At 43.1% G+C, this 22,777-nt stretch overlaps 1 protein-coding gene across 3 annotated transcripts in view; it reads right to left on the reverse strand.

Moving 5' to 3' along the window:
* The window catches only part of LOC118284777 (raftlin-like), a 98,460-nt gene that overhangs the window by 25,521 nt on the left and 50,162 nt on the right, over nucleotides 1-22,777 (reverse strand). For 2 of the 3 annotated variants that reach the window (XM_035607810.2, XM_047329414.1), the window contains exons 4-6: nucleotides 21,201-21,309; nucleotides 15,407-15,881; nucleotides 8,093-8,296 (exon numbers count right to left, since the gene is read on the reverse strand). In XM_035607810.2, the coding sequence (XP_035463703.1) occupies nucleotides 8,093-8,296; nucleotides 15,407-15,881; nucleotides 21,201-21,309 (788 nt within the window). The remainder of the gene's footprint in view (nucleotides 1-8,092; nucleotides 8,297-15,406; nucleotides 15,882-21,200; nucleotides 21,310-22,777) is intronic. The other variant, XM_035607813.2, reaches the window with a different exon arrangement.

The following is a 22,777-nucleotide window of genomic DNA, read 5'->3' on the forward strand; positions in this document are numbered from 1 at the left end:
ATTATGCGCGCCACATCGGTGGATTTCAGGACCCAAAGCCCTACTGGTTTTCATGCTTGACAGCTAAACAGAGGCTAATTACAACAGGGCAGCAAGGTGAATGCAGTGGCTGATAGGATTTAAATCCTGCAGGACTCTGTGTCCTGCGGATCAGGACTGAGAACCAGTGCGTTAAAAGGAGATGGACAGATTTTAGCAATGGTAAAATGTAGCCGCTGATTCAATGAAGTCAGTCCGTGAGGCATTAAAGCGTAAATCCTTTTGCTAAGCCTGCATAATTCACCTTAAAAAGACTTGAATTAAGACAACCACATAAAGACATTGATGTTGATGCTTTGGGCCACTGGTAAGATTGTGTGCTGCTGACCAAATAGATTTCATAAGCATCTCGTCTGTTGGAGGCTAACAATCGCAGGATTGGCATCTCGCCCCCTCGAGCTGGGACCCTTTTCCACCCACTGTCTCTTGTTATTCCTGTGATGCACATACACATTACTTGTAGACACACCCACACAGACACAAACACACACAATGCACGCCCTATGGTCCAGTCTTCCCGACTGGCGTTAGTGCTTTCTCATTACTCCCACACCATTTACACACTAATACAGTTTGCCTGGGCCCAGACACCAATACGAGACACTCCACATTTCATTACTGGGCCCTAATAACAAGGGGATGAGAGGGGGCTGGAGAGCCCGTGGAGAGATGGAGGGAGAGGAGGAGCAAGACAGAGGGAGGGAGAGAGAGAGTGGAGGGCTGACAGGCTCTTTTATTTTCCCCTCCATGAAAACCCATTTAGGACCTGTGCACGCTCAATTGAAGACATCTCTCAGACATCTACTGGCTCTCTCAAATACAGACACTGTCGTTGTTCACCTCCATCCCTCCCCTTTGCCGTTTCTCCCCCTCAGCGCCTTCCATCACCCCCTTCCTCCACCGAGTCCGACGCTCCACCACCTCATTCGTCAGCCCTCCCCACTTGCTGTATAATTGGAAAGAAAGTCATTTTGGAAAATGTAAGGCGCCGAGGCCCAACGCCGGTTCCCTGGCAGCGCAACAGGGATCACTCAGGTGAGATCGAGAGGGGGCTGAGTCGCTGCTCTACGGGGGGAAGCCTGTCTCTGGTGATAATGCAGACAGACACAGCAGAGTACAGAATGAGAGCAGTGGAAGAGAAAGAGTCGGTTGCTGGGGGCGCTGAGTCCGTCAGGGGAATGCATCTGGTTGCGTGCACGAATAAACATTATCTTGCGCCTATTGACTGAGAGCTGAGCTGAGCAGCCGGCGGGCCGACTGAGAATAAGTTGTTTACACTTGCAAAAAACCACCGTGCAACCTCAGTAGAAATTGTTCTCCAGCACTCCTTGACACACACCGTCAAGGTCACGGGGCGAGGCAAGGCGAATATACAGCCATGCTAAAAACAGGGAGTGACAGCGCTGGGACTGAAAGACACGTACAGTAAGCGAACGGGTGACAGCAAGTAAATCTGGGTGACATGCAGGAGTTGAAATCTGCACCCAAATGACAGAGGAGAGGATCACGGACAGACACCCAGAGACTGAAGCTTTAAGTGTTTGGTATGCGGGTGTTTGAGTGTAGATGTGATGTGTTTGGCTGCACACAGTAAGTCAGTTTGGAAGCAGTTTGTTCCTTATATTCATGGACATGTTCGAAAAGCTGCAGTTTCACATCAGGTCCTAGCACGCAGTGTTTTGAATCAGCAAACAGGATGTTGTTCCAATGAAGTTGTCTGCAACTGTGCATCGCCAAGTGCTGCCAGTCTGTCTGGCTTCAGATATGTATTTCTTTTCAGATTAATTTTACCTCCAAGTTGTGAGCCTTGGTAGAAATTAAGACTGGTACCTTGCTCATTCCAGTATTATCATAAGTGATAGATACAACTGATTAAAGGTCAATACAGTTGGTTTGCCATTTGCCCGATTTTTTAGTTTATTTTCCCAATTCTCCAAGAAGCCATTGCTTACCATTTAATTCTGTATGAAACTTACAGGGGCTAAATGCATGTTTGTGCGATTGCTCCATAGCCAACACTTCAGCAATCCCGAGCTTTTTACTTACTAATCTAACAGAATTAAACATTGTGACTCCAGCCTCAAACATTATTCTTTCACACACCAAGAGTTGTCTACAGCAGTGGAAAGCATCAATTTTATTCAAAGATGGACGAAAAGTCCGAATTTTCTCCCTCCGTGCAAACATGAAGCCAAAATATCCTGAATACGGGAGATGACATATTGCGCCAGAGTTTGCCCAGTAGTGAGCGTAACAAGAGCCTGTGATACGAACACCCAACAAGTCATCAGGTAATTATTCAAAACCAAAAGTATCAGAAAATTTGTTTGAGTTGCGTAATCGATGACAGTGAACGTCTATCGTTATAATTTATCAATAATTATATAATTCTCACGCAAAGCAATATATTTCAACTAACTTCATTACCATGCTATGATAATATATCATTGACACACTTGACAACTTAAATTTTTAATTGAATGGGAAGCATAGGGAAGTTGTGTCTCAAATCACTCTCTCATTCACTTATTCATAAACCCCATAATAGATCGCAGTGTTGTGTGGTGTGGTCAGCACCATTTTATTGTTTTCCATTTACGGAGCAAGGGGCTGCGCCGAAAACCAGGATTGTTTTTGGTTTTGCTACAGTGTATTGCTTTAGAATCGTTTACCGCCCCTTTAAAGCAAAGGCAGAAAAGAAACTCATCAGACAATATCAAAAGCCAGCAAGGCATATTCCTGAGTGTAGCATGCAAAGATGTGGGGGAGCAGTGAATTGTCAGGTCTATCGAAGAACTGACATCAGCTCAGTCTGCAGACTCTGATCTCTCGCAGGCTGCTGGGGCGGGAAGCAGGGGTGGTGCTTTCTCTGTCCTTAAATGCTCTCTGGTCATGTTTTTTTTTTGCTGGGACTCCAGGGGAATCCATATCATCGGCTGTGACTTAGCTGTTGTCCCCTCTACACAGGTCCCAACTACAAGAAGACAAAGAAGTCAACTAGATTCATCAATGTCAAAAAAGATTGTGTTATAATTAGTTTGTAATTTTTAAGTGATCCGCTTGGATTCAATTATAGTACGAAGTGGGTATTTCTGATCAGTCTATAAATCCTGCTGACCGCCGCAGTGACCCTGCCCCAGGTCATGATTTAAATATGCGTGCCAGAAACTCCCTCGGAGAGCGGGAGAGGGGCTGCCGACAGCTTATCTATATTTCAAGCCGGACGAGTGGACATCCAGAGAGGGAGAGATAGAGGAGGGCGTCTAATGTGTGTGTTGTCTGAATGTGGCTCTTCCCAGCGGAGCCAAAGATTTGGCAGCTGCAGGCTGGTACCTGTGGGTTACCGGGCAGAATACTGTACAGCTGGTGGTGAAAGAGCAGCATGGTGACTGGATACCAGAGGGTATTTGCAAATGTGTAGTCCATTTTCTTTGGTCTCCGTGAATTCAGATTACACAGGGGTGAAATCTCCAAGTGGAGAGGCATGTACACTATGGTGCACCTGCCATATTCATATACATTTCCAAAATATGAATTTTTAATCTTCATTAATATTCATTAATTTCCATTTTCTACAATGCTACTACGGTCCTATACTACATGAGCACAGTCACCTGCGAACCAGGAGATGTCCACCGATGCATTCAGTGCAATTTGAAATCGGCCAACTCAGAAATATAGAAGATGTAGAAGGGATTTATCCTTCATCCTCCCCAGCGTGGTGCACAAACCTTTTTACATTTTTTAACATTTCAAGATAAATATATATTTTTGCGACTCGACCTTGTGCGAGAAATATAATTTCCAGAGTTTGCCAGCGTGAAACATGGTAAATAGTTAATGGACTGCGCGTAGAAGCCTCTCATTCACCCGTTCCCACACACGGATGGCAGTGAGCGATCATGCAAGGCGCTGGCCTGACCACGGAGAGAAGAGTATCACAGTGTCCTAACAGTGGGAGGAATATGGGGTCCAGTGTTTTGCTCAAGGACACATCAACATTGGGATGGAAGGAACCTTGGATCAAACTGCCGACCATGTAATTTAGAAATCAGTTGTGTTTGTGGATAATCTCTAAAGGTGTTGGATTTTTGTTCCCCTACTGTGGTAGTTAAGTATAACAAAGGGATTAATTATCATCAAACTTTTGACTTTTTTTATAAAGTTCCGTGAGGACTCCACACTCTATGCTGGCTCCACAGCTCCACAACTGTAAAGATAATCTATCATATATTGTTTAGCAAAAATAATTTGCAGTGGTTCCTGCCATTGAATTCTCACTTTAAACAGAATGATACACATTTTGAGAGGTTTTTATTTCACCCACCTCAGTGCATTTGCATACACCGAAATGTAAATGCTTAAACACACAGTGAACATACACTGAACCTGTCTTGTAACTGTCAATATGCAGACCTGCAACCTTCCACAAAGGAACCCGTGCATGCGTCCCCCAGACGACTTTTGTCTCAGAGAAAGGCTTGCATATTTGCCTCCCCGTCATGAATTTCTTTTCACAGTAAAAGAAAAACACCTTATTGGAATTTCATATTCTCTGTAACGCTCATTTGCACCCCCCCCCCCATCTCTTTTTCCCTCCATTGCCTTAATTTAGAAACCAGTGAGGGCTGACTGTCATGCGTATGAATAGTTCAATGTCTCACAACCGGGCTACAAATCCTCATTGTGGCTCTGGAGATAGCTTAAGCCATACAAGTAACAAAGGCACAGCCCCCGCCAACACCATTACTTCTTAATTTGTCTATCATAAACAAACACAACACAGCCACACTGTGTGACTTTGTAATTGTCTATAGTATTTGGATATTTTACACGTTATGTAGGCCTGTGAGTGTGTTTGCATGCAGCGCAACAGTGTGTATGAATCATTATCAGTGTGTTTTATGAGAGTAGGGTCTCTATGCAGCTTTTGATCTGTGTATTCAATATGGCTGAATTATCTGATCCTGTGTCCCAGATGAGGTCTAGATTCACTAAAAACACCACTGCCCCCCAACACACACACACACACACACGCACGCACACACCTATCCAAAAAATGCGCCCTGATCACCATGGAAACCCGTCTTTTGAAGGAGCATGTGGTCACGGCGTGTGTTTGTGTCTAAGTGTGCATCCCTCTAGACCATAACAAACAGCTGGCAATAGAGAGGCAGCGTGTTTAAGAACTGAACTGACTGCATGGTACATTTGGAAACTAAAGATAAATAATGAACCACAGCTAAACAATTATCAATACAAGAGCACTCAGAGAGGGAGCAGAGCGCCACCAATATGCTGTACCACTCAAAACTTGCGTTCCCATGATTTCCCATCTGACCTACATATTTCTAAAATGTTATATATTTTGCGAAGATAAGACTCAAAATGTCAAGTTTTGCCCTTTTATATCACAATGGTGAAGAATCCTTCAAAACATTCCTTGATCCAGATGTGGATCCCGCCCAAAATGTAATCACCTGTTAACATGACCGAGATCAATCTTCGATCACATTTTCTTGCAAATCCATCCATAACCTTTTGAGTGATCCTGCTAACAAACAAACAGATAAACCGAACCAATCATATCACCTTCTCAGCGGAAGTAAAAAAACAACAACACCACCAGACTCTCATTCATGCCCTTTGCGCACATTCATTTGTCTGATTTGAAGGTTTAATCTCCAAGAATTTATCAATTTCATGCTTTTTGCAATAAATGCAATGAGAATTTAACTCTTATATATGAACATAATGCATAGAATGTGAGGGCAGAAAGATCAGTGACATGAAATCCAAAAATATGCAGCGAACCATTCAGGATATTAAAGTGATTTAGATTAAAGTTACATATTGATGCATTTCTTTAAGAGCTTTCATCTTGATTATAAACTATGCTATGTTTAGGAATATTGGCTTCAAAAGCTCAGAGCTCCATGGATAATTAATTCCAATCAATTACTAAACTATAGTCACTGTGTAACAATACGGTGATAATTAATCATTGTCAATCTGTGGTTTGCCTTTTGTGGCTGCTGTTCTCTCCCAGCAGCATATGCATCTTTATTGAATTTGGGATCCGATGACTGACGGGAAAATGCCAAATTGGAATTCATAATCTGTCTCAGATTACGCTGCATTACAACTCCCACAACATTCCAATCGGGCAGGTTTCACAGGACTTTGAGCTGAGAAACTCTGGTTTTAACCAGGACGACCAAGGTCTGGAGGCGAATGGGAGTATCCGTTAGTTATCCAAGTTTATGGTTAAATAATGGACACAGTATTGGACAGAGTATTGGACACATTTAGATTTTACTGAAGTTGTCGCAACTCCTCTCGAGGGCGACACAAATATTTGTACGGAATTTCATGCAAATCCATCCGAAAGCTGTGGGGAAATTTCACTCAAAATAATTCTAAAACCAAAAGTCCCTAATCATGAATAATGAAATGAATGAATAGTGTAAAGAAACAATAGAAGTACAACAAGATAAGAGCAAAAGAACACACTCCTTCGATCGCACATGTTTCTGCCAGTACACGACAAGCTGAGGCATGCATGTATCTGAAAGCGAGGCTGTCATCGTCACTACCACCTCCCGTCCCACTGCATGTTCCGTTCTCTGTCAGCCGAATGTCCTTTAGTGTGTCGTCTTGCCGCCAGATGTGACCTCGATGCTTACGGGGTCGAGGCGCATCGTGTCGAGCGTCTCATCAAGAAAATTTGGAAACTCAAAAAGAAAGTTGCTAAATATGGAGACGGCAGGAATGGATACTGATTCCAAAGCCCCGAGCTGCACGGCTGTTTGATGTAATTAGCCGCGCGCAACAAACGGGACGCCGCTTTGATGTGGTACTGCCAGCCGCTCCCGACAGACCAAAATCCACAAAGCGCGGCATTCACCTCTGTTAAATTGTCAGTTTTTTTGTAATGTGGCCGAGCTTAAGCCGTGAGCTGAATTCGGTCCCAAGAAGTCAGCGAAGGGTGAGACAGTTTCATAATGCAGTCGATCTGCTTTCTATTCTCCCCAGTAATTTCATCGTTCGAGAGACGCGTATCTTAGCAGTGCATGAAAAATGCCAAATAAGGCCATAATAGGGAGAAAAAAAAATTGTAATCATAATAATACACTTGATTACTCCATTCTCAGGACATAAAATATGCAAGGAGGCACTAATTTGTTGTCAGGTTAATTATCTGTGTTTCAGAGTTGCTGAGGCGTTCACTTTCCCAGATTAATGAATTATGATTCCTATTTACGCTGGCTGGATTATTTCTCCAGTGTCAGAGTGAAGCACAGAGCTGCCGGGGTCTGATGGAAGAGGGAGAAAGCCCAAACGAAAAAAGGAAATCTTAAATTAAAGCTCCTAAAGCATCCACAACAAATGGAGAATGATCATGTCAGCCACACAGCACACTGGTGAAATGGTGTTCAATCTTTTTGTCATTTTTTAAAAGGGGATGCTTTCAGTGTTCCTTAATACTTTTTTACATTGTACACATGCTAATAATTTACTGGTAATTCTGCGGGAAGAACAAACGAAAATTGGGCATCTCTGGCGTTCGCGACAAACGTGACAATTACATGCAAAGTCAATGCAAAGACACAAGAAGAAGCGAATAACGCGAGATTCCCGCCATTCGCTTCACTCACTTCACTCACTCAAGTTGAAATATTTGAAGATTGCATCACACCCACGTCAGTGACACCAGTGACGTTGCTCCAGATGTCACTGACGTCCACGTCTGACAGAGAACGTGCGGATATTCTGGGGTTATGTTTACTTGCGTTACTCGCACGTGTAAATACAAATGAGGCAAAAATTCGCATTTGGTGTGAAAACAGGATTATAGTCTTGAGATCGCCAGCAGATATTTTGTACCTTTTGTATTATGAACCTCTAATTTGAACATTTTTGACTGTGAAATTTAACCTAAACCAGTATGCGTGGACAATAAAAAAAAGCTCCTTATTATTCACTTCATCCCAAATCATTTTCCCGGGAAAACTCTGTGCCCTGTTAGTAAGAGAGAATCATGCCTGCTCACCGTTCACGTTGCCCAGGTGGAAGTATCCATCGACCAGCGACGCTCCATTGTTGAAGTGCTGCGTCATGTGATCCAGCCAATTGGCCTCCACGCCTTTGACGCCCTCGTCACATTTTTGAACCCGGAGCGGCACCTTGACAGTGTAGTACTTCACCTGGCCCTCTCGGACGGCTGGATGGTTGTACAAAGCGAGCAGTTCCACCCCTGATGAGACGCGACAGAAAACAAAAATGTTGACATTGATTTAATTCAGTGACGGAGGCAAGGATATAAATGTAGCCTTTCTGGAAATCCCCCTATTTACTGCATGGTTATTGATATGTTGCTGTACATTGGCGACAATCCAAACTTTATTTTATCCCCGTCTGCTGGAGCGCTTTACTGAATAAAAACATTTCTTAATATAATGACCTGGTAAATCATTGGATGACAGACAGCAAATATATATATATATATATTATGTTGCAATGCAAAGAACAATCTGCAGTATTAAGCTGCAATTATGCAACTTAAATGGTACAAAAACTCCTCAAGTACTTTTTACTTTCAGAGAACTTATTTTCCTGTGACTTTTTCAACACTAACCACACATCCGCACTGTGACCAAAGTGGTAATAATCAATTGGAAGTACATTTATTCTGTATGAGATAAGCAACCCGGGAAACTCAGCCAATGCGTGGACAGTCAACAAGCCTCTTGGCCAGAAAAATGTTGGCCGCAGGGTTTCCATCATCAGCCATCAGCTGTCGAACAGCACAAATAAGGATTAGTGCACTTCATTTTTTTCCCCAACCAGTTTGATTTCCTTGTCTCGTGTACTGCGCTAACGTGAGAGGTGAAACTTCCGTCCAGTAAAGAGGACGGTTTGCACGAGAAGTGTAGAGGTTTGCATGGGTCCTTGAAAACAACTGTAAAAGCTGAGCTCAAGAAATTGGAAAACTAAAGTTAGACTCTGACTACAAAAAAGTAGTCGAGACCTTGCATCAAATTTGACCCCTACTCGTCAGTTGTCTGGTTTAGTGGTTCAACTCTGATAATGTTTACATTATGGTCTTACAAAGTCAAGAAGTAGGACATTTCATTTTTTTTAAATTTTTGTGAGTGTACAGTGTATTCAATTTATGTAATATCTTCGGTAAGTATTATTTTTCTTTGGCCATTAAGTCTCTAACAATCTTTTTTACGTAACTTCTAGGACACTTTATTTTTAGGACTCTTCCAGAAGCAATTAAAGATGTATGTGCTGCATTCTGCATGTGTTTTGTAATAATGTCTTGTTTCCTGTCAGCCTTTGCAAGCACGGCACATTTGTATGCAGGAAACAAAAAAAAAAGAACAACTTTCAGCATCATATCGAGAAAAAAATGTATCGCTTGGCATGTGAAGATAGACGAGACGTAAAAAAGTAATAGAAGATGAGATTTGCATTGCTCTGAGCTCAACTCACAAATAAGCTGGATCTTTTCCGGAGATGCTGCCTCTTTTCAATTGTTTCTTTTTTCAACAACAACAAACGTGAAGCGAATGAAAGGCAATTTGATCAAATTCATTCTACGCGTGCGCCTCACATTGCTCTAAATGCCTTGCAGAAGTGATGTAACGCTGCCGTTTCATTGTTACAGAGTCAATTAATACTGTAACCTTGAATAATGCATTAAAAGCTCTCCTCTGTTGTTTACATCAAGCAGAAATATACATAATGCAGTGGGCCTCACGAGAGGGAGGACGCTTAGAAAGTTTGCTCACAGTACGTGTGTCACTTCTCCTTGCTCATATCATACTAAATCAAAGTGGAAAGAGTTTTATTTGTTGTGATGTGCGTGAGTGAGTGAGTGAGTGAGTGCAATATTTGCTCTGCTTGGCTATGAAAAAAAAAAGAAACGAGATCTGAATCAGGCAGAAAGCAATTCAAATCGAGCCTGGTAACATTTTCCCCTTCCTTTCGAATGTAAATGCCGAACTGTCATACCCCAAGTGAACCAGATGGATGAGCAGAATGTGCAGCACAGCCACCCGCCTGTCCACCCACACACACCCACACACACACACACACACACACATACAAACACACACACACACGCACGCACTTTGACGTGGGGTGGCGGCGGCGGTGGCTGTGAAGGAGTCATGGCTCAGTCGCCTGGGTTCTTCGAGCCGTCCATCCGTCCGGCAGACACCCGGGAAGAATGAATCATTTATAAAACCATTTCCTGTCTGGCTCGTCTGAGTGATGTGACAGCTGGCCACCAAATTCCCTAAATCTTATCATTTGTCACTCTTGAGAAAAAGTCAAATCACAGCAGAATGCTCACTCACACTCCCCTCATCCGGCCTGCGCAAGCCAATTTTGCAGCCAGGACAATATGGCGAACAAATCTTGGACAACACATTCAACGTGCCCTGCGACTTGCCCAAAACTTTACATTTCCTCACTGCGAAGGATTTCGTGGCAATTTGTAGCATGTTAACTGGTCTGCAGTTTATGTGCACGAGTCTGAGCTGATGTATCACTAGAGTTTTCCCGTGAATCCTTTTCTGAATCTCAGCGAGCTTCGGGCAGGTCATGAGGAAAACTACTTTTCTCTCTGTGTCACACTAACCGATTTAGAAATGCAGAAAGGCTTCGGGTTACAGCTCCAAATTTCTGTAATCACGGTGTAATTAGATGAGTAACAGTATTAAAACATATTCAACGCAGATTATTCCAATTCTACTTTTTTTAGATGCCGGACAGATTTATGACAGCTTGACACAAAATAACAGCCACTAGCAAAAACATGCTGCCCAGCCTCCATCTTTCGCACAATATTTGCCGCTTTCAGTGTAATAGCTGAGAGTTTTCCATGCATTATTTTTCATTATAGTCTTATAATTATTCTGTGATCGTGGCAGAGGTTATGTAACTCGTTTTTTTAACCTTTATTTGTCTTTATTTTAACACATCTCCAGCAGTGTGCTGTCCATTGGTGTTACTTTATACTGCCACAGAGGCCACAGAGGATTCAGTGCCTTGCCTAAGGCCAAATACAGAAGGGCCAAACCGGGAGGGAAAACTACCAAAATATAAGATATTGACATTTTAAGGCATGGAAAGAAAATGTGTCCAGCTGAAGTCGACCATTCTGAGCTGTAATATAATAGGAAGTCACATTGGAGCCATTGCTTTCATCTGGGATTCTCAAGTATTTCAGAAATAGTTTTCGTGCAGACATTTTCCACCTGAAATGCACTGAATTTCAACAACACGCTGTGTTGTTTCTGGGGGGGCCGTGATTGGCTAGTTGCATTGCTGCAGTGCATCATAAACGGAAGAAAACGCTGGACGCGTTTTTTTGTTTTCCAGCCGCAAGTTGCAGTGCACACGCTGCGAAAAAACATCTTATGATTCCTGTGGGAAAACTCTGACGGAGCAGGTACTTTATTGTTAGGAAGAACATAAGGTTAGGTAATAATAAGTCTTTCATGAGCTCCATGACTAACCAACGTAAATTTCTAAAACATGTCTCCGGCCCAGGGCCACCACTCCCTCCAGAGCGGTCTGCAAATGACACATGCAAACATTGTAAAGAAACGTATTTGATCTGTTCCCAAGAAGATCAGCCAAGATCTGGTGGAGGGGATCATTTACCTAAAAAAAAAAAAGGGTTAATAATACCGAAGTGTTTTTCACCCTTTCGACTCTAATAACAAGAACAAGATATGAAAGCCATAAATGTCACCTTACGGCAAAGTAATTGGTCCTGATCGATGACTTTATTAACGTTTCAGAGAATTATTATGAGCCTAGAAGTAAAATCTGGCTTAATGCCCCAATAATTCAATATTTATAGCTATGCTTGAGGACACACACACACACACACACACACACCCACACACACACGCACGCTCGTGCAAGCGTCCTTTGAACCCTAATCACATGAATTCATTACATCAACAGACGAGTGCTAAGCCTCCGAGAGTAAAGTCTGTGCAGCTGACCTGACTCATGTTGTCGATGGCTCGGTCGAACCGGCAGGCAGATGAGCGCATGAGTGTCATCAAGACGTTGAAAGCAAGTAGCTTTAAAGGCTCAAATCTGACAGCAGCCCGGCCACCCAATTGACAAGGTTGGCGCCGGACGCGATCTTAGCGAAGTGGCGTTGCAGCATGGCATGTCATCATTTTGACAGAAACTCCTTTTTTTTCCCGTCATGATTATAATCTGAGAAGCTGGACACTGATCCCTTCAGAGCAGAGATAACACTGATCTCAAGGATCAGACCAAGCGGCTGAAAAGACTCCGTCTGCACACTGACTAAGATTTCAGACGGATGTGTGTCACGATTATATCCAAGATAAAAGCCTCGACATAACAACATGCAGTTTGTTTAAAAGTGTGCTTGTCGATGTGATCGTGCATCAATACTCCCTTTTATCAGATGTTTGGGTGAGCTTCAAACGCATAATGACTTCAGCTTCATGACGTCCCCTGCACAAAGTCTATACCCACAACCTTTTTCCTATGACATAGGATGACAGTGTAGATAGATATAACGGAAATGTGACACTCTTGTTGTGCAAAAAAAGTGGTAGGGAAAAGGAAAGGTTGGATGGTACAAAGCGCAGGCGGCTGCCCAAACACTTGCTCATGATTAGGGAAGACAGTGGTTTAAGTTACATGCTGGAAAGGTCAGCGTGTTCCGTCTCATACTTCAAGCTAGCACTGACTTTTTTTCAATGCATAACCACCAGGACCCCTCGCTGACTCTTATCTGTGTGTTTTGCGCTGCCTAAACATAACCACACAAATGTTAATCATGCTTCAAGTCGCTTCAGTATAATTTTTTTTCCGCCTCTCTATCTTCATAAAATATAATCCACTTGGCATTTCATTTCCTGCACACAAAAAAAACCCAGTTTTGTTTTTTTTAGCTCATGCAAATTAGTTTTATCTGAAAGCAACTCGTAGGAGACAGAGTTGTCTCATCCAGACAAGCCTGTTCAGCTTTTACAACCGTGCTACACTTCTCATTTGCTCTACCACCACAATCCCCTTCCCACGGAGCGTCCGAGCATTTCAGTCCCCCGCACTTAAGGGGCTCAGTTTCTATCCAGGTCCCAGTCTTAGCGACGTTGTGCCTTTATCAACCGAAAGCCGCCGATTTTCACGAGCCCCGCCGCCAGCACTTGCACAGCGTTCACCTCGAGATCCGAGGATTTGCACGGACAAGCCAGCAGTTGCCGAGACTCTTGGGCCTCCTCGGCTGACTGGGCATTAGCAGAGAGGGACATGGGAGGTTGGCAGGCTCCCTCACCACCCCGGCTGGCCGCTACCCGCCTGTGCTGGCAGCGTCCACGAGATTGGAGGGGGGATGAGGGTGGGGGCTGAGAAGAGAGCCGTGAAGCTGAGGGAGGTAGAGGACGCGGCCATGGGGGATTATCTCACGGCTAAATGCACTGTAGGGAGGCCCAGATGGACCAGTGGGTTGTGGTCTGCTGTCATGCCAAGTGTGTGTTACCGCACACACACACACACACACACATATACATAAAGACGCACACAGACAACAGCACAAAGAGCGCACAGCAAAGACTACATTCATTATGCATCACCCAGTAGTAAGGTGTTTTGAACCTAATCGCATTACAAAGTGTACATTCATCGTATACACACAAAAACACACAGACGTTAACACTCCCACTGGGACGTGTGTCCAATGCCCGGTTTTGCACACCGCACTGAAACATATCACCAATTTTTTTGGGGGGAGATGACGAGAGACTGTAGATGGAGGAGGATAGTGGTGGGTGGCTCCATCTGTTAATCCGAAATGCTCGAACGAAGTTGAAACTATAAATGTCTGTGCTGATTCCAACACTAGTCCCGCAGAAAAATGGAGCTTTCATGAATAACTCATAGAGGTGTAGTTGTGTATGGCTGATTTCTGGGAAGACAGCAAGCCAGCCATGAAATTCGCGGCTTCCGGAAAAAGAAAGACACCCCCCAAGAAAACCTAAAGAAAAACCTAAAGAAAAACGGCACAACTGTTGTGGCGAATTTCACAGGCTCCTTGCTTCATCAGCTGAGCGTCAGCGTGAATTTGTGGGCACCACAGCTATAATATGATTCTTTTTGTGTAACGGATAAAGGGGATTATATCCCAAGGCAGCACATTGTCGTGTAAGATTGAGGCAATAGCAGGAAACGACACCTCCACAGTTGCCAAGTGTTTCGAGAGGGATCGACGGCACCACGCCGTTCTCCAGTTAAGATACACGGCTTCAAATGAAACCGAGTCAGGCAGATATCGAGACAGATATTGGCTGAAGATTAGAAGCTGTCAGTGTGAACCCCTCTGAATGTGTTGCACAAGACGCTGCGGTTTACAGGACGCCCCCCGGAGCACGGGATTTCAGCAGCAACTGTGTCGTGCCGGTGTGGAAGCTGGTTTGGATGGGACGAGGGCGCTCACAGGTGCTGATGCGTACAGCCACGCAACACAAAGAGCAAACACTTTTGAGCTCATTTGTCTGAAACTGATGCTCGGCCCACATGAAGGACATCAGACGACCGGCCCGAGACCCATCAACGCTGCGGAGCAGCAGCTACATCCGATCGCAGTTTGACAAGCTTTGACCTTTAATCATCTTAATTATCATTCCTCATTACGCCTTTCTGTTTTAATTCGCGGGCATAGCCGGATTTGTGTACCCGTCGCGGGACTCGTGTCATTTGGAAACTTGTAAAGTTTGAAAGTCTGAAATTTTGACCTTTAATTACGGCGCGCCCATTGGGAAAGCTCGCGCTGATAGTTTTATTTCAAAGGTTCAGTTCAACCAAAGAAACAAAGAGCGAGTAAAAAAATGTCGGGAGATTTTTGCTGCTGACATTTTCCCCTCCAGCCCAATGTGATGGAGGTGAAGTCTTCGAAAATGCACTGACCTCACTGTGAGCAGCTGGGTCATTAGGATTACGGAAAATATATATTTCCAATGGAAACTGCTGACTGCATTCTTTATGGATTAACTATAGGAGCTGTGTCTCTGAAAAGAGATGTTGCTCCTCTGTTGTATCTGCATCCAGTGGTAAAAATATATATACATGATTTAGGTGAAGTGACCCTTTAAAGTATTACATGTTTTCTAAAATGTGGACCAGAAGACTCAGAAATATCCATTCTAGTAAAATAATAATGAAATATTTACTGTATACAAATTCATTCTCTTATGGACACATATGCCAGATTTACAGTCCATATTTCCATTTTTTCCCCCTTCTGCTTGACACAGGGTTTTCATTATAGTTTATGACGGTAACCATAGAAACCACTCACCATCGCCTCTCCGTGGCCGGTATCTTGGCCTCTCCTTTGTCTCTGTGCCACTGTCTTTGTTGTTATTGTGACACGGCGAGTTCTCCTCCCTCAGCTCCAGATCTAACTCCGATACTGGAGACGTCGCAGACGAGGCCTCGTCCCGACTGCCCTCCAACCCGCACCCTGAATGGTTCCCAGTGTTCCCGCTCTGATTCTCCTCCCCACTCGGTGCTCCGTCCCTGGCCTCACGCGAGGGTTCCTCATTCGCCTCTTTGTCCACCGTGCCAGCTTCAGCCCCGGGTTGTGCCTGATTTCTGGGGCTTGAGGGGTACGAGGGGCTGCAGCTGCTCAGGGAACCGAGCAATGAGCTGGGGCTGGAGTGCAGGGAGAGGGAGGGGGTGTCTGGTTCTCTGATTGTGGTGCACGGGGCCCCATAGGGTTCCTGGACAAATCCCACAAATGTCACCCCCTGGTCAGCAGCATCCTGGATCTGCTGTTGGGAGTAAGAAAATACAATTGATATTAGAATAACCACAAATGCTCATTTTCTGATTTTGATTTGATAAGTCGGCAAATAATACATTTTATTTATATAGCGCATTTCATTGTACTCCAAGACACTTTACAGTAAAACCAGCACATACATCGCATTAAAAACAGATAAGCAATACAACCAACACATAAAACAAGCATGTTAAAAGCAATTAAAAAACAATAGTAATGCAATGACCATAATCATAAAATGATTATGTTCATTGCATTTTTGACAAACAAAAATACCAAACTTTTTTTTTCTTACATCTTCTCAAATGCGGAGATCTTATCTTTTTTCCATTTCACAGACTAAACGATTAGACCTCTAAACAAGAAAGTAGACTAACTTGTGTTAAAACATAACTTTTAGTTGCATCCATAGATTTGGTTGCATGTGCTATTGGATATCGTGGTTGTGAAGCTGCTGTTGCGCTCAGATTTACGGTTTAGAGCATCAGGCAAATACCAAAGATGCAAATTCTGAATGCAAATTATGACCTAGGAAGCAGAACATACTCTATGCAACATGTTATTTCCCCTGAGATATCGAACTGAATCCAAACTTTCAGAAATAGTTTAACATCAGTTATTCTAAAATTGAATTGTTGACTCCTCAGCATCTGTTCGATCTTTCTGTTTTGTTCCTCTCCAGCAGTTTCTCCAATCACACAGCTGTTGATTAGATTGGCGTGGCCACAACCCTTGTCAGGCCGCATCCCAAATCCATTGCTCCACTTTTTTTTTCTCTCTCTCTCTCTCTCTCTCTCTTTCTTATTGTCATCTGGCATTTTAATGTCAATATTAGGATTCTGCCACAAAGCGAGATTGAAATGTTAACTGTCGGAGAATGTTAATGATGCTATTCTCCATTTCTGCCCACCCCAACCCCCTCGTCCCACCCCACAAGTCGGGGAGGCGCCCGTCTCTATCTGGAGCCGCAGTGAGGGAAGAGAATAAAAATCAAATCAAATTGCAGGTTATTCACTATGAAATTAAATTGGAAATCAGTCACATTGTTTCCAGCCATATTGTTTTAATATCATTGAACGCTCTCTGAGCGCTTCCACATCATATTCCTCATACCAATATGTTGAAATGGAATTGCAGAGATAAAAGAAAGCAACTGTTGTATCTCATTTAATGGTAATGCAGGCAGCCAGAGAGAGCGAGAGAGATGAATGGCTTTGACTGTCTGATGTCGGTGCAGGTGATGGCACAGGAGATTCACATAGTGGGCTGTAATGATTGGATTTATTTTTAGTGCCATTATAATATTATTATTATCATTATCATTATCATTCCATTAAATCCCTTGTATGACAAAGTAGAATCGTTCCGATTTTTTCTTCCTCTAACTTCTTGACAACAGAGCAGCATCAGGACAACGGTCAATATAACACATACAACAAATATAGAGTATAGAAGTGGAAAAAAATAAGGGTCAATCACCAAAGATGTCTGTATACATATATACACAATAATTTGACTTCTTTTCCAGATGAGTTCTATGTAAATGGGTTATTAGGTACAGATAATCAAAAGTCTAATCCTGAAACAATTAGTTGTAGAGCCCAACCAATATGAATTCTTGCTGGTAGATAGGGTGTAAAAAGTTGGTCGGTCCGAACGGAGATTCGAACCATAAACTATAAAATAAATAACTAAAACGAAAACACAATGACAACCAAGTACAGATACATACTGATATGTCTGAGAAAGGCTCCTATTGGCCGATTTTTGTCATTATTATCATTTATTATCATTATTAATTAATTAGCTGAAAACAAGTTTCTGTGCTTTTAAGAACTGAGGACTTTCTGCTTTTTCTCTGATTTGTATCACTGCAAATTTGACAACTGAAAATGTAGAGACTTTTAAGAAATCAAGACTACCATCACTAGAGCCACAGTGCAGTGTTAACATGCCGAATGATGCATGTGGTGGAAATCTTGATTTCCTCAAGATATGAACAAATAAATCATTTGAATATAACAAGTTTGTCTACAAGTCATATTTGATTGAAACAAAGTCAAGAGTACAACAGAGTCTGTTCAGCTGGTTCAGAGCTCCTTCACCATGGAATGGTTCAGAGGTCTGACCCAGATCATACAGAAAAGACATCTTAAATAGCCAGGCCAAGGCGGCCGGGGTCAACGAGACTGTTGGCCCTCTCATCTTCCTAGATCCTTCTTTCCTGGCCCAAATGTCTTACTACCCCCAATAACCCAGCTGTTCATTAACTCTGTGTAAACCAGACTTCCCTTATCTAAATTTCTACACCAGGCTTAGCTAATTATTACTTCTCGTAAACAGTCTTTCCCACATACCAGAAACACAATTTAAACGGAGTATGTATTAATACATGATTATATGAGCAATCGACACCACAATGCACGAACCATCTAGTGTATTTTTATGAGGTGGAATGATTCAGGCATGAAAACAGTTTGAGTATTTCCATCAGGATAGCCATCACATCACTTCAGATAGAAACTGGAACAAGACGATACAGAGAGGGCTACATACAACATATATTGTATGTTATACAATGTGGAATATGATGGGCTTTAAAAACCTTAAAGCTACGAGCTAAAGGGAATCTTGAGGTATTGACTGAAAATTAGAATAGTTTACGTTGCAGTGCCATGTCCCTCAAACACAACTGGGAATAATAGAATAAATGGAGGATAAAATCTAATTAGCATTCTTCTGAACTTCCCATATTCTCACTTAAGTTGCTCTGGCTCAGACAGAACCACCCCGGGTCAAGAAAATGAGGTTTCGAGGTCAAAAAGGAAACTTTGCATCACATCATTTCTGTTCATTAACCGAAACGATGCAGAGCACAAACTTAATGAAAAAATATTCCGGAAGCCGCTTCCCTCATTCTGCCACCAGAATATCAACAGCCTGCAGAGAAAAACCCATTTCAATTTTGACTGGAGACCACATTTCCTATTTCCCCCGTAAGTTATTAAAGTGGCACCAGGAGAAGGTGTCTGAAGGTCAAGATGAAAACCCCGGAGAGAGAGATTAAGCAAGGCAGGGAGGGAGGGAGGGAAGAGATGACAGAAGGAGAGGCAGAGGGATTGCAACGGAGATTGAGACAGTGGCGAAGAGAAAGAGAAGAACATGAGGGGAAAAAAGGGAGATGGAGAGAGAAAGAAAAAAGGAGAAACTAAAAGAGAGGCTGAAGGGAGCGGACTCTGTTCGGTCCTCCACCACTCATCCATGTCCACTTTCTTTTTAATAGATTTCTAGCATCGCCTCATCCTCCTCCTGCAGGCCTGTAGCAGCTCAGTAGATTAAAATGATAACCAACAGTAATGAGGTCCTACAGGACTGCGATTGCATGACTAATGGAAGGGCAGGATGTACAGAAGGGTTGAGGAGCAGGGCCTCAAAGGCCGACACATCAGTCGGTAATGTACAGATTAGGCAGGAGGGTCGAGTCGTGATGATGCAGCAGAACAGGCTCACCGGAGAGGAAAGTGTGATCATATATATTTCACCTGAACTGCCATTTCAACCGCAGCGAATTCATAACGCTGACATACTGTAATGCTACAGAGCCAAGTTCAGATCAGGGGAATGCGACTTCCCATCTCCGGCTCCTGCTTTCCCCTCGCAACGCAAATGAGAAATTCACTATCTAAGATGTGAAATCATGTAAATGTTTAATTCTATATGTATTGTGTATCTAGTACTATATGTACTATATTTTCCACACTGTGATGTGTGTGAGGCAGATTTTGAGGGACCATTATGGATTTGAGGGAGATTTGGGGAATATTGGATTGAAAATAAGAACTTTGCAATCATACGCATGTACTCGGTCCAGCAAATGTGAATTTGCTCAAGTAGTGTAGTTAAGTCTGATTTCCTGGTACTTTCTTTTATTGCACTTTTTACTCACCTAAATTCATTTAGCTGCAAAACCGTTAAAACCATTCAATACAAAACCTATAATTGACTTAAATTATGATGAATACACTCAAACGTATACACACAATTTGGATTTGGTTCTGTCTGGACCAGCTACAGCATAAAAATACTGTTAAACATGAATGCATCTGTAATTGAATAACCTGAAATAAGACATTTTCAGTGTATTTTACTGAGACGATTGGCTGCCAGTACATACCTACGCTTCGTCCAAATGGAATATTTTAACTCTGATTTCAGTGAAATAAAAATAAAGCAAAGACCTGAATTGGAGGTCTCCACAGGTCCCCTCTTTTACCTCATTCTCGAGACCTGACCCAGGACCTGAACAAGACCAGGTCCAAATCACATCCAGAATAATCACATCAGGGTCATGTCGTACTACTGAGGGCCTGTTATCTTTGTGTAAACATGTATGACACTCAAATAGGTCCAAGCAGACGCGATAACTCGCAGTGCGTTATAATTAGAGCTGGAGAAAATGTCTTTCTGCTCATTGGTATTAAATTATGCCAAATTAACCACACTTTGGAATTGGGTCTAATTTCTAATTGGGAATTTTGGAGGAGGCTCACTGTCCCTGTTTCTTTGAGACGGTCTGTTCCACATCTGGTGAGGACACTTGGTGACCTTTAACCTCAACACTTTGCCCACTGCTGAAGTCTAAAAAGATTTAGGATTGAAAATGCCGGATCTGAGGCCTGAAAAAAACTGTGATCTCTTTTAGCTAAATTGACTCTCTGTCGGTTAGTTTGGCTCAAACAAATCAGAGTTTGAAATCTCAAAGTGAAACTGATCGGAAAATGAGGCGGTATAGGAGCCTGTCAACATGACCGATGAGTGAGGAGTCAGCAACAAAATGAAGGATTTAAAGTTAGCACTAATTTGTACCTGACATATACACAATCTGTCACCGCCCCTGTTTTCTTTACTAGGTTTAAAAGTGGCAATTATGTCGTTATAAAAAACTCCTTTTAATTGTCACTCCTCCAACACTTCACTGGCGACGGCGCTCCACGCTTTCTGTGACAGGCCGCGATTAAAAGCCTTCAGCCTGACAGCAGCGTGCTAGCGGTTTTTTTCCACGATTCAGTGAAATGAAGTTGCAAGCAGTTGTAAACAAACATTGTGTTCTCTGAACGTTCAGACAGGGTCACGCGCTGAACAAAGCCATTTCAGTTTCGAAAAATATAAAAGTTTATATTGGGGAATGCGGAAATGGCGTCCTGAGAAACACAGTCTCCTCTCCACATCTAACCATTTACCCCCCTTCATCCCCTGCCAGCAACGAACTGACAGAACCTTCAGCTTGGCATTTGTAAAGCAGCCCCACCTTCTTGACGTAGCCCTGGATGAGCTCCGGGGTGGGCACCTGCCCGGCGGACAGACACTCTTCCAGGTGCAGTTTGTGTGGTGGGCAGACCGGCTGGCTCCTTTCCACCCTGCAGGCACCACAGAGGGGGAGAGAGGACAATGAGTTTCAGCCTTTCAGCCAGCCAGCAAACTGGACAAACGCTCCGGATACACGGGGGTACCCGTGTATCAACACACACACACACACACACACACACACACACACATACAGTACACACATTCACAAACAGCCTGAAATTATAAAATCGCAATCCTAAAGCATCCGCAAACAGGGTGCTATTTACAAATCCAGGCATCAAATCTATAATGCAAAAATAACCCCCCATCAACAAATTACACTGCGCCGAGATGCTTTGTTCATGTTATTTCTGCCCTGTGGGAGGCGGGAGAAAAATACAATAAAACACTTAAGTGAGACAAAGATCCACATGGATGAAAGCAAACACATGGGGAGCACAGTAAGCAGGAAATTCAATGCATCGCCCCCCCCACCCCTCCCTCCCTCAAACCTCCTTGTTGAGGACATCAGTATTTTGAGCAGGGAGAATCTATTTATATGGTGTTGTATTTTCCTATTCTGTCCTCTGGAGGAAATCCCAGAGCTAGCCCCGAGGAGACTAATGCCCCAGCTTCCACCTCCCAGCTTCTCATCCTGTTGACAAGGCGAAGAAGCCCTGCACACCCTTTTCCTCAGTGTGCGTGCATCTACAGTATGCGTGTGTGTGTGTGCATGTGTGTGTGTGTGTGTGTGTGTGTGTGTGTGTGTGTGAGTGTGCTCTGTGTGAGCTCTGACTTAACAGGGACACCTGATGTGCAGGAGGCTAAAAGATGCATGCGTGCAAGCTGGTGTCTGTATTACAGGCTGTTCTCGCACCTTCCCAGTTCACGCAGAGACTCCCTCTGAGTGTGTTCCTCATGCATTATCGCAGTGATTTTATTTAATTTTTCGTCTTCTGGATGCAGATTGAGCTGTTTTTGTTTTTTTGAAACAGAACAGTACTTAAAACGAGTTGTTTTTGCTAAAAATATGCCTGTTCACTCTCTTGCAACCAGGCAAGAAAGAGTACACATTTTTCATTTTACAGATTAAACAAACAACCATATGTGTTAAAGAGTGCGCTTCAGAGTTGCTGGTGGTTGGATTTGTCTGAATTAATCAGTGGGTGAACTTTAGGTGGCTTCTTTCCCCATGTTCCTTTAATATGAGAGTAAATCTTATCCTCTAACTTTGAAAAAAATACAAACAAAGGCATGCACGAAAACTAGCAGCATGTTTCCTTTTTTCTTTGTCGTTCACATGGAAATCACATTTCAAGGTAACCATGGTAGCATGCACCAGACAGATTCTTTTTTTTTAAAAAACAGGAAATGGTTCAAATCAATGCCACAGGGGAGATAGCTGGACCTTAAGTCCCTTCAAAAACACTGGACCCTGGACTTCCCATGATGCAACTCAATAGCCTCTTTCATTAAGCCCTCCCTGCCTGGTAGACACTCAGCTTTCAAACTTTAAGCCTCTCGTTTGTCACAGGCTTT

Source organism: Scophthalmus maximus, chromosome 20, assembly GCF_022379125.1.
Source record: "Scophthalmus maximus strain ysfricsl-2021 chromosome 20, ASM2237912v1, whole genome shotgun sequence".
Lineage (NCBI taxonomy): Eukaryota > Metazoa > Chordata > Actinopteri > Pleuronectiformes > Scophthalmidae > Scophthalmus > Scophthalmus maximus.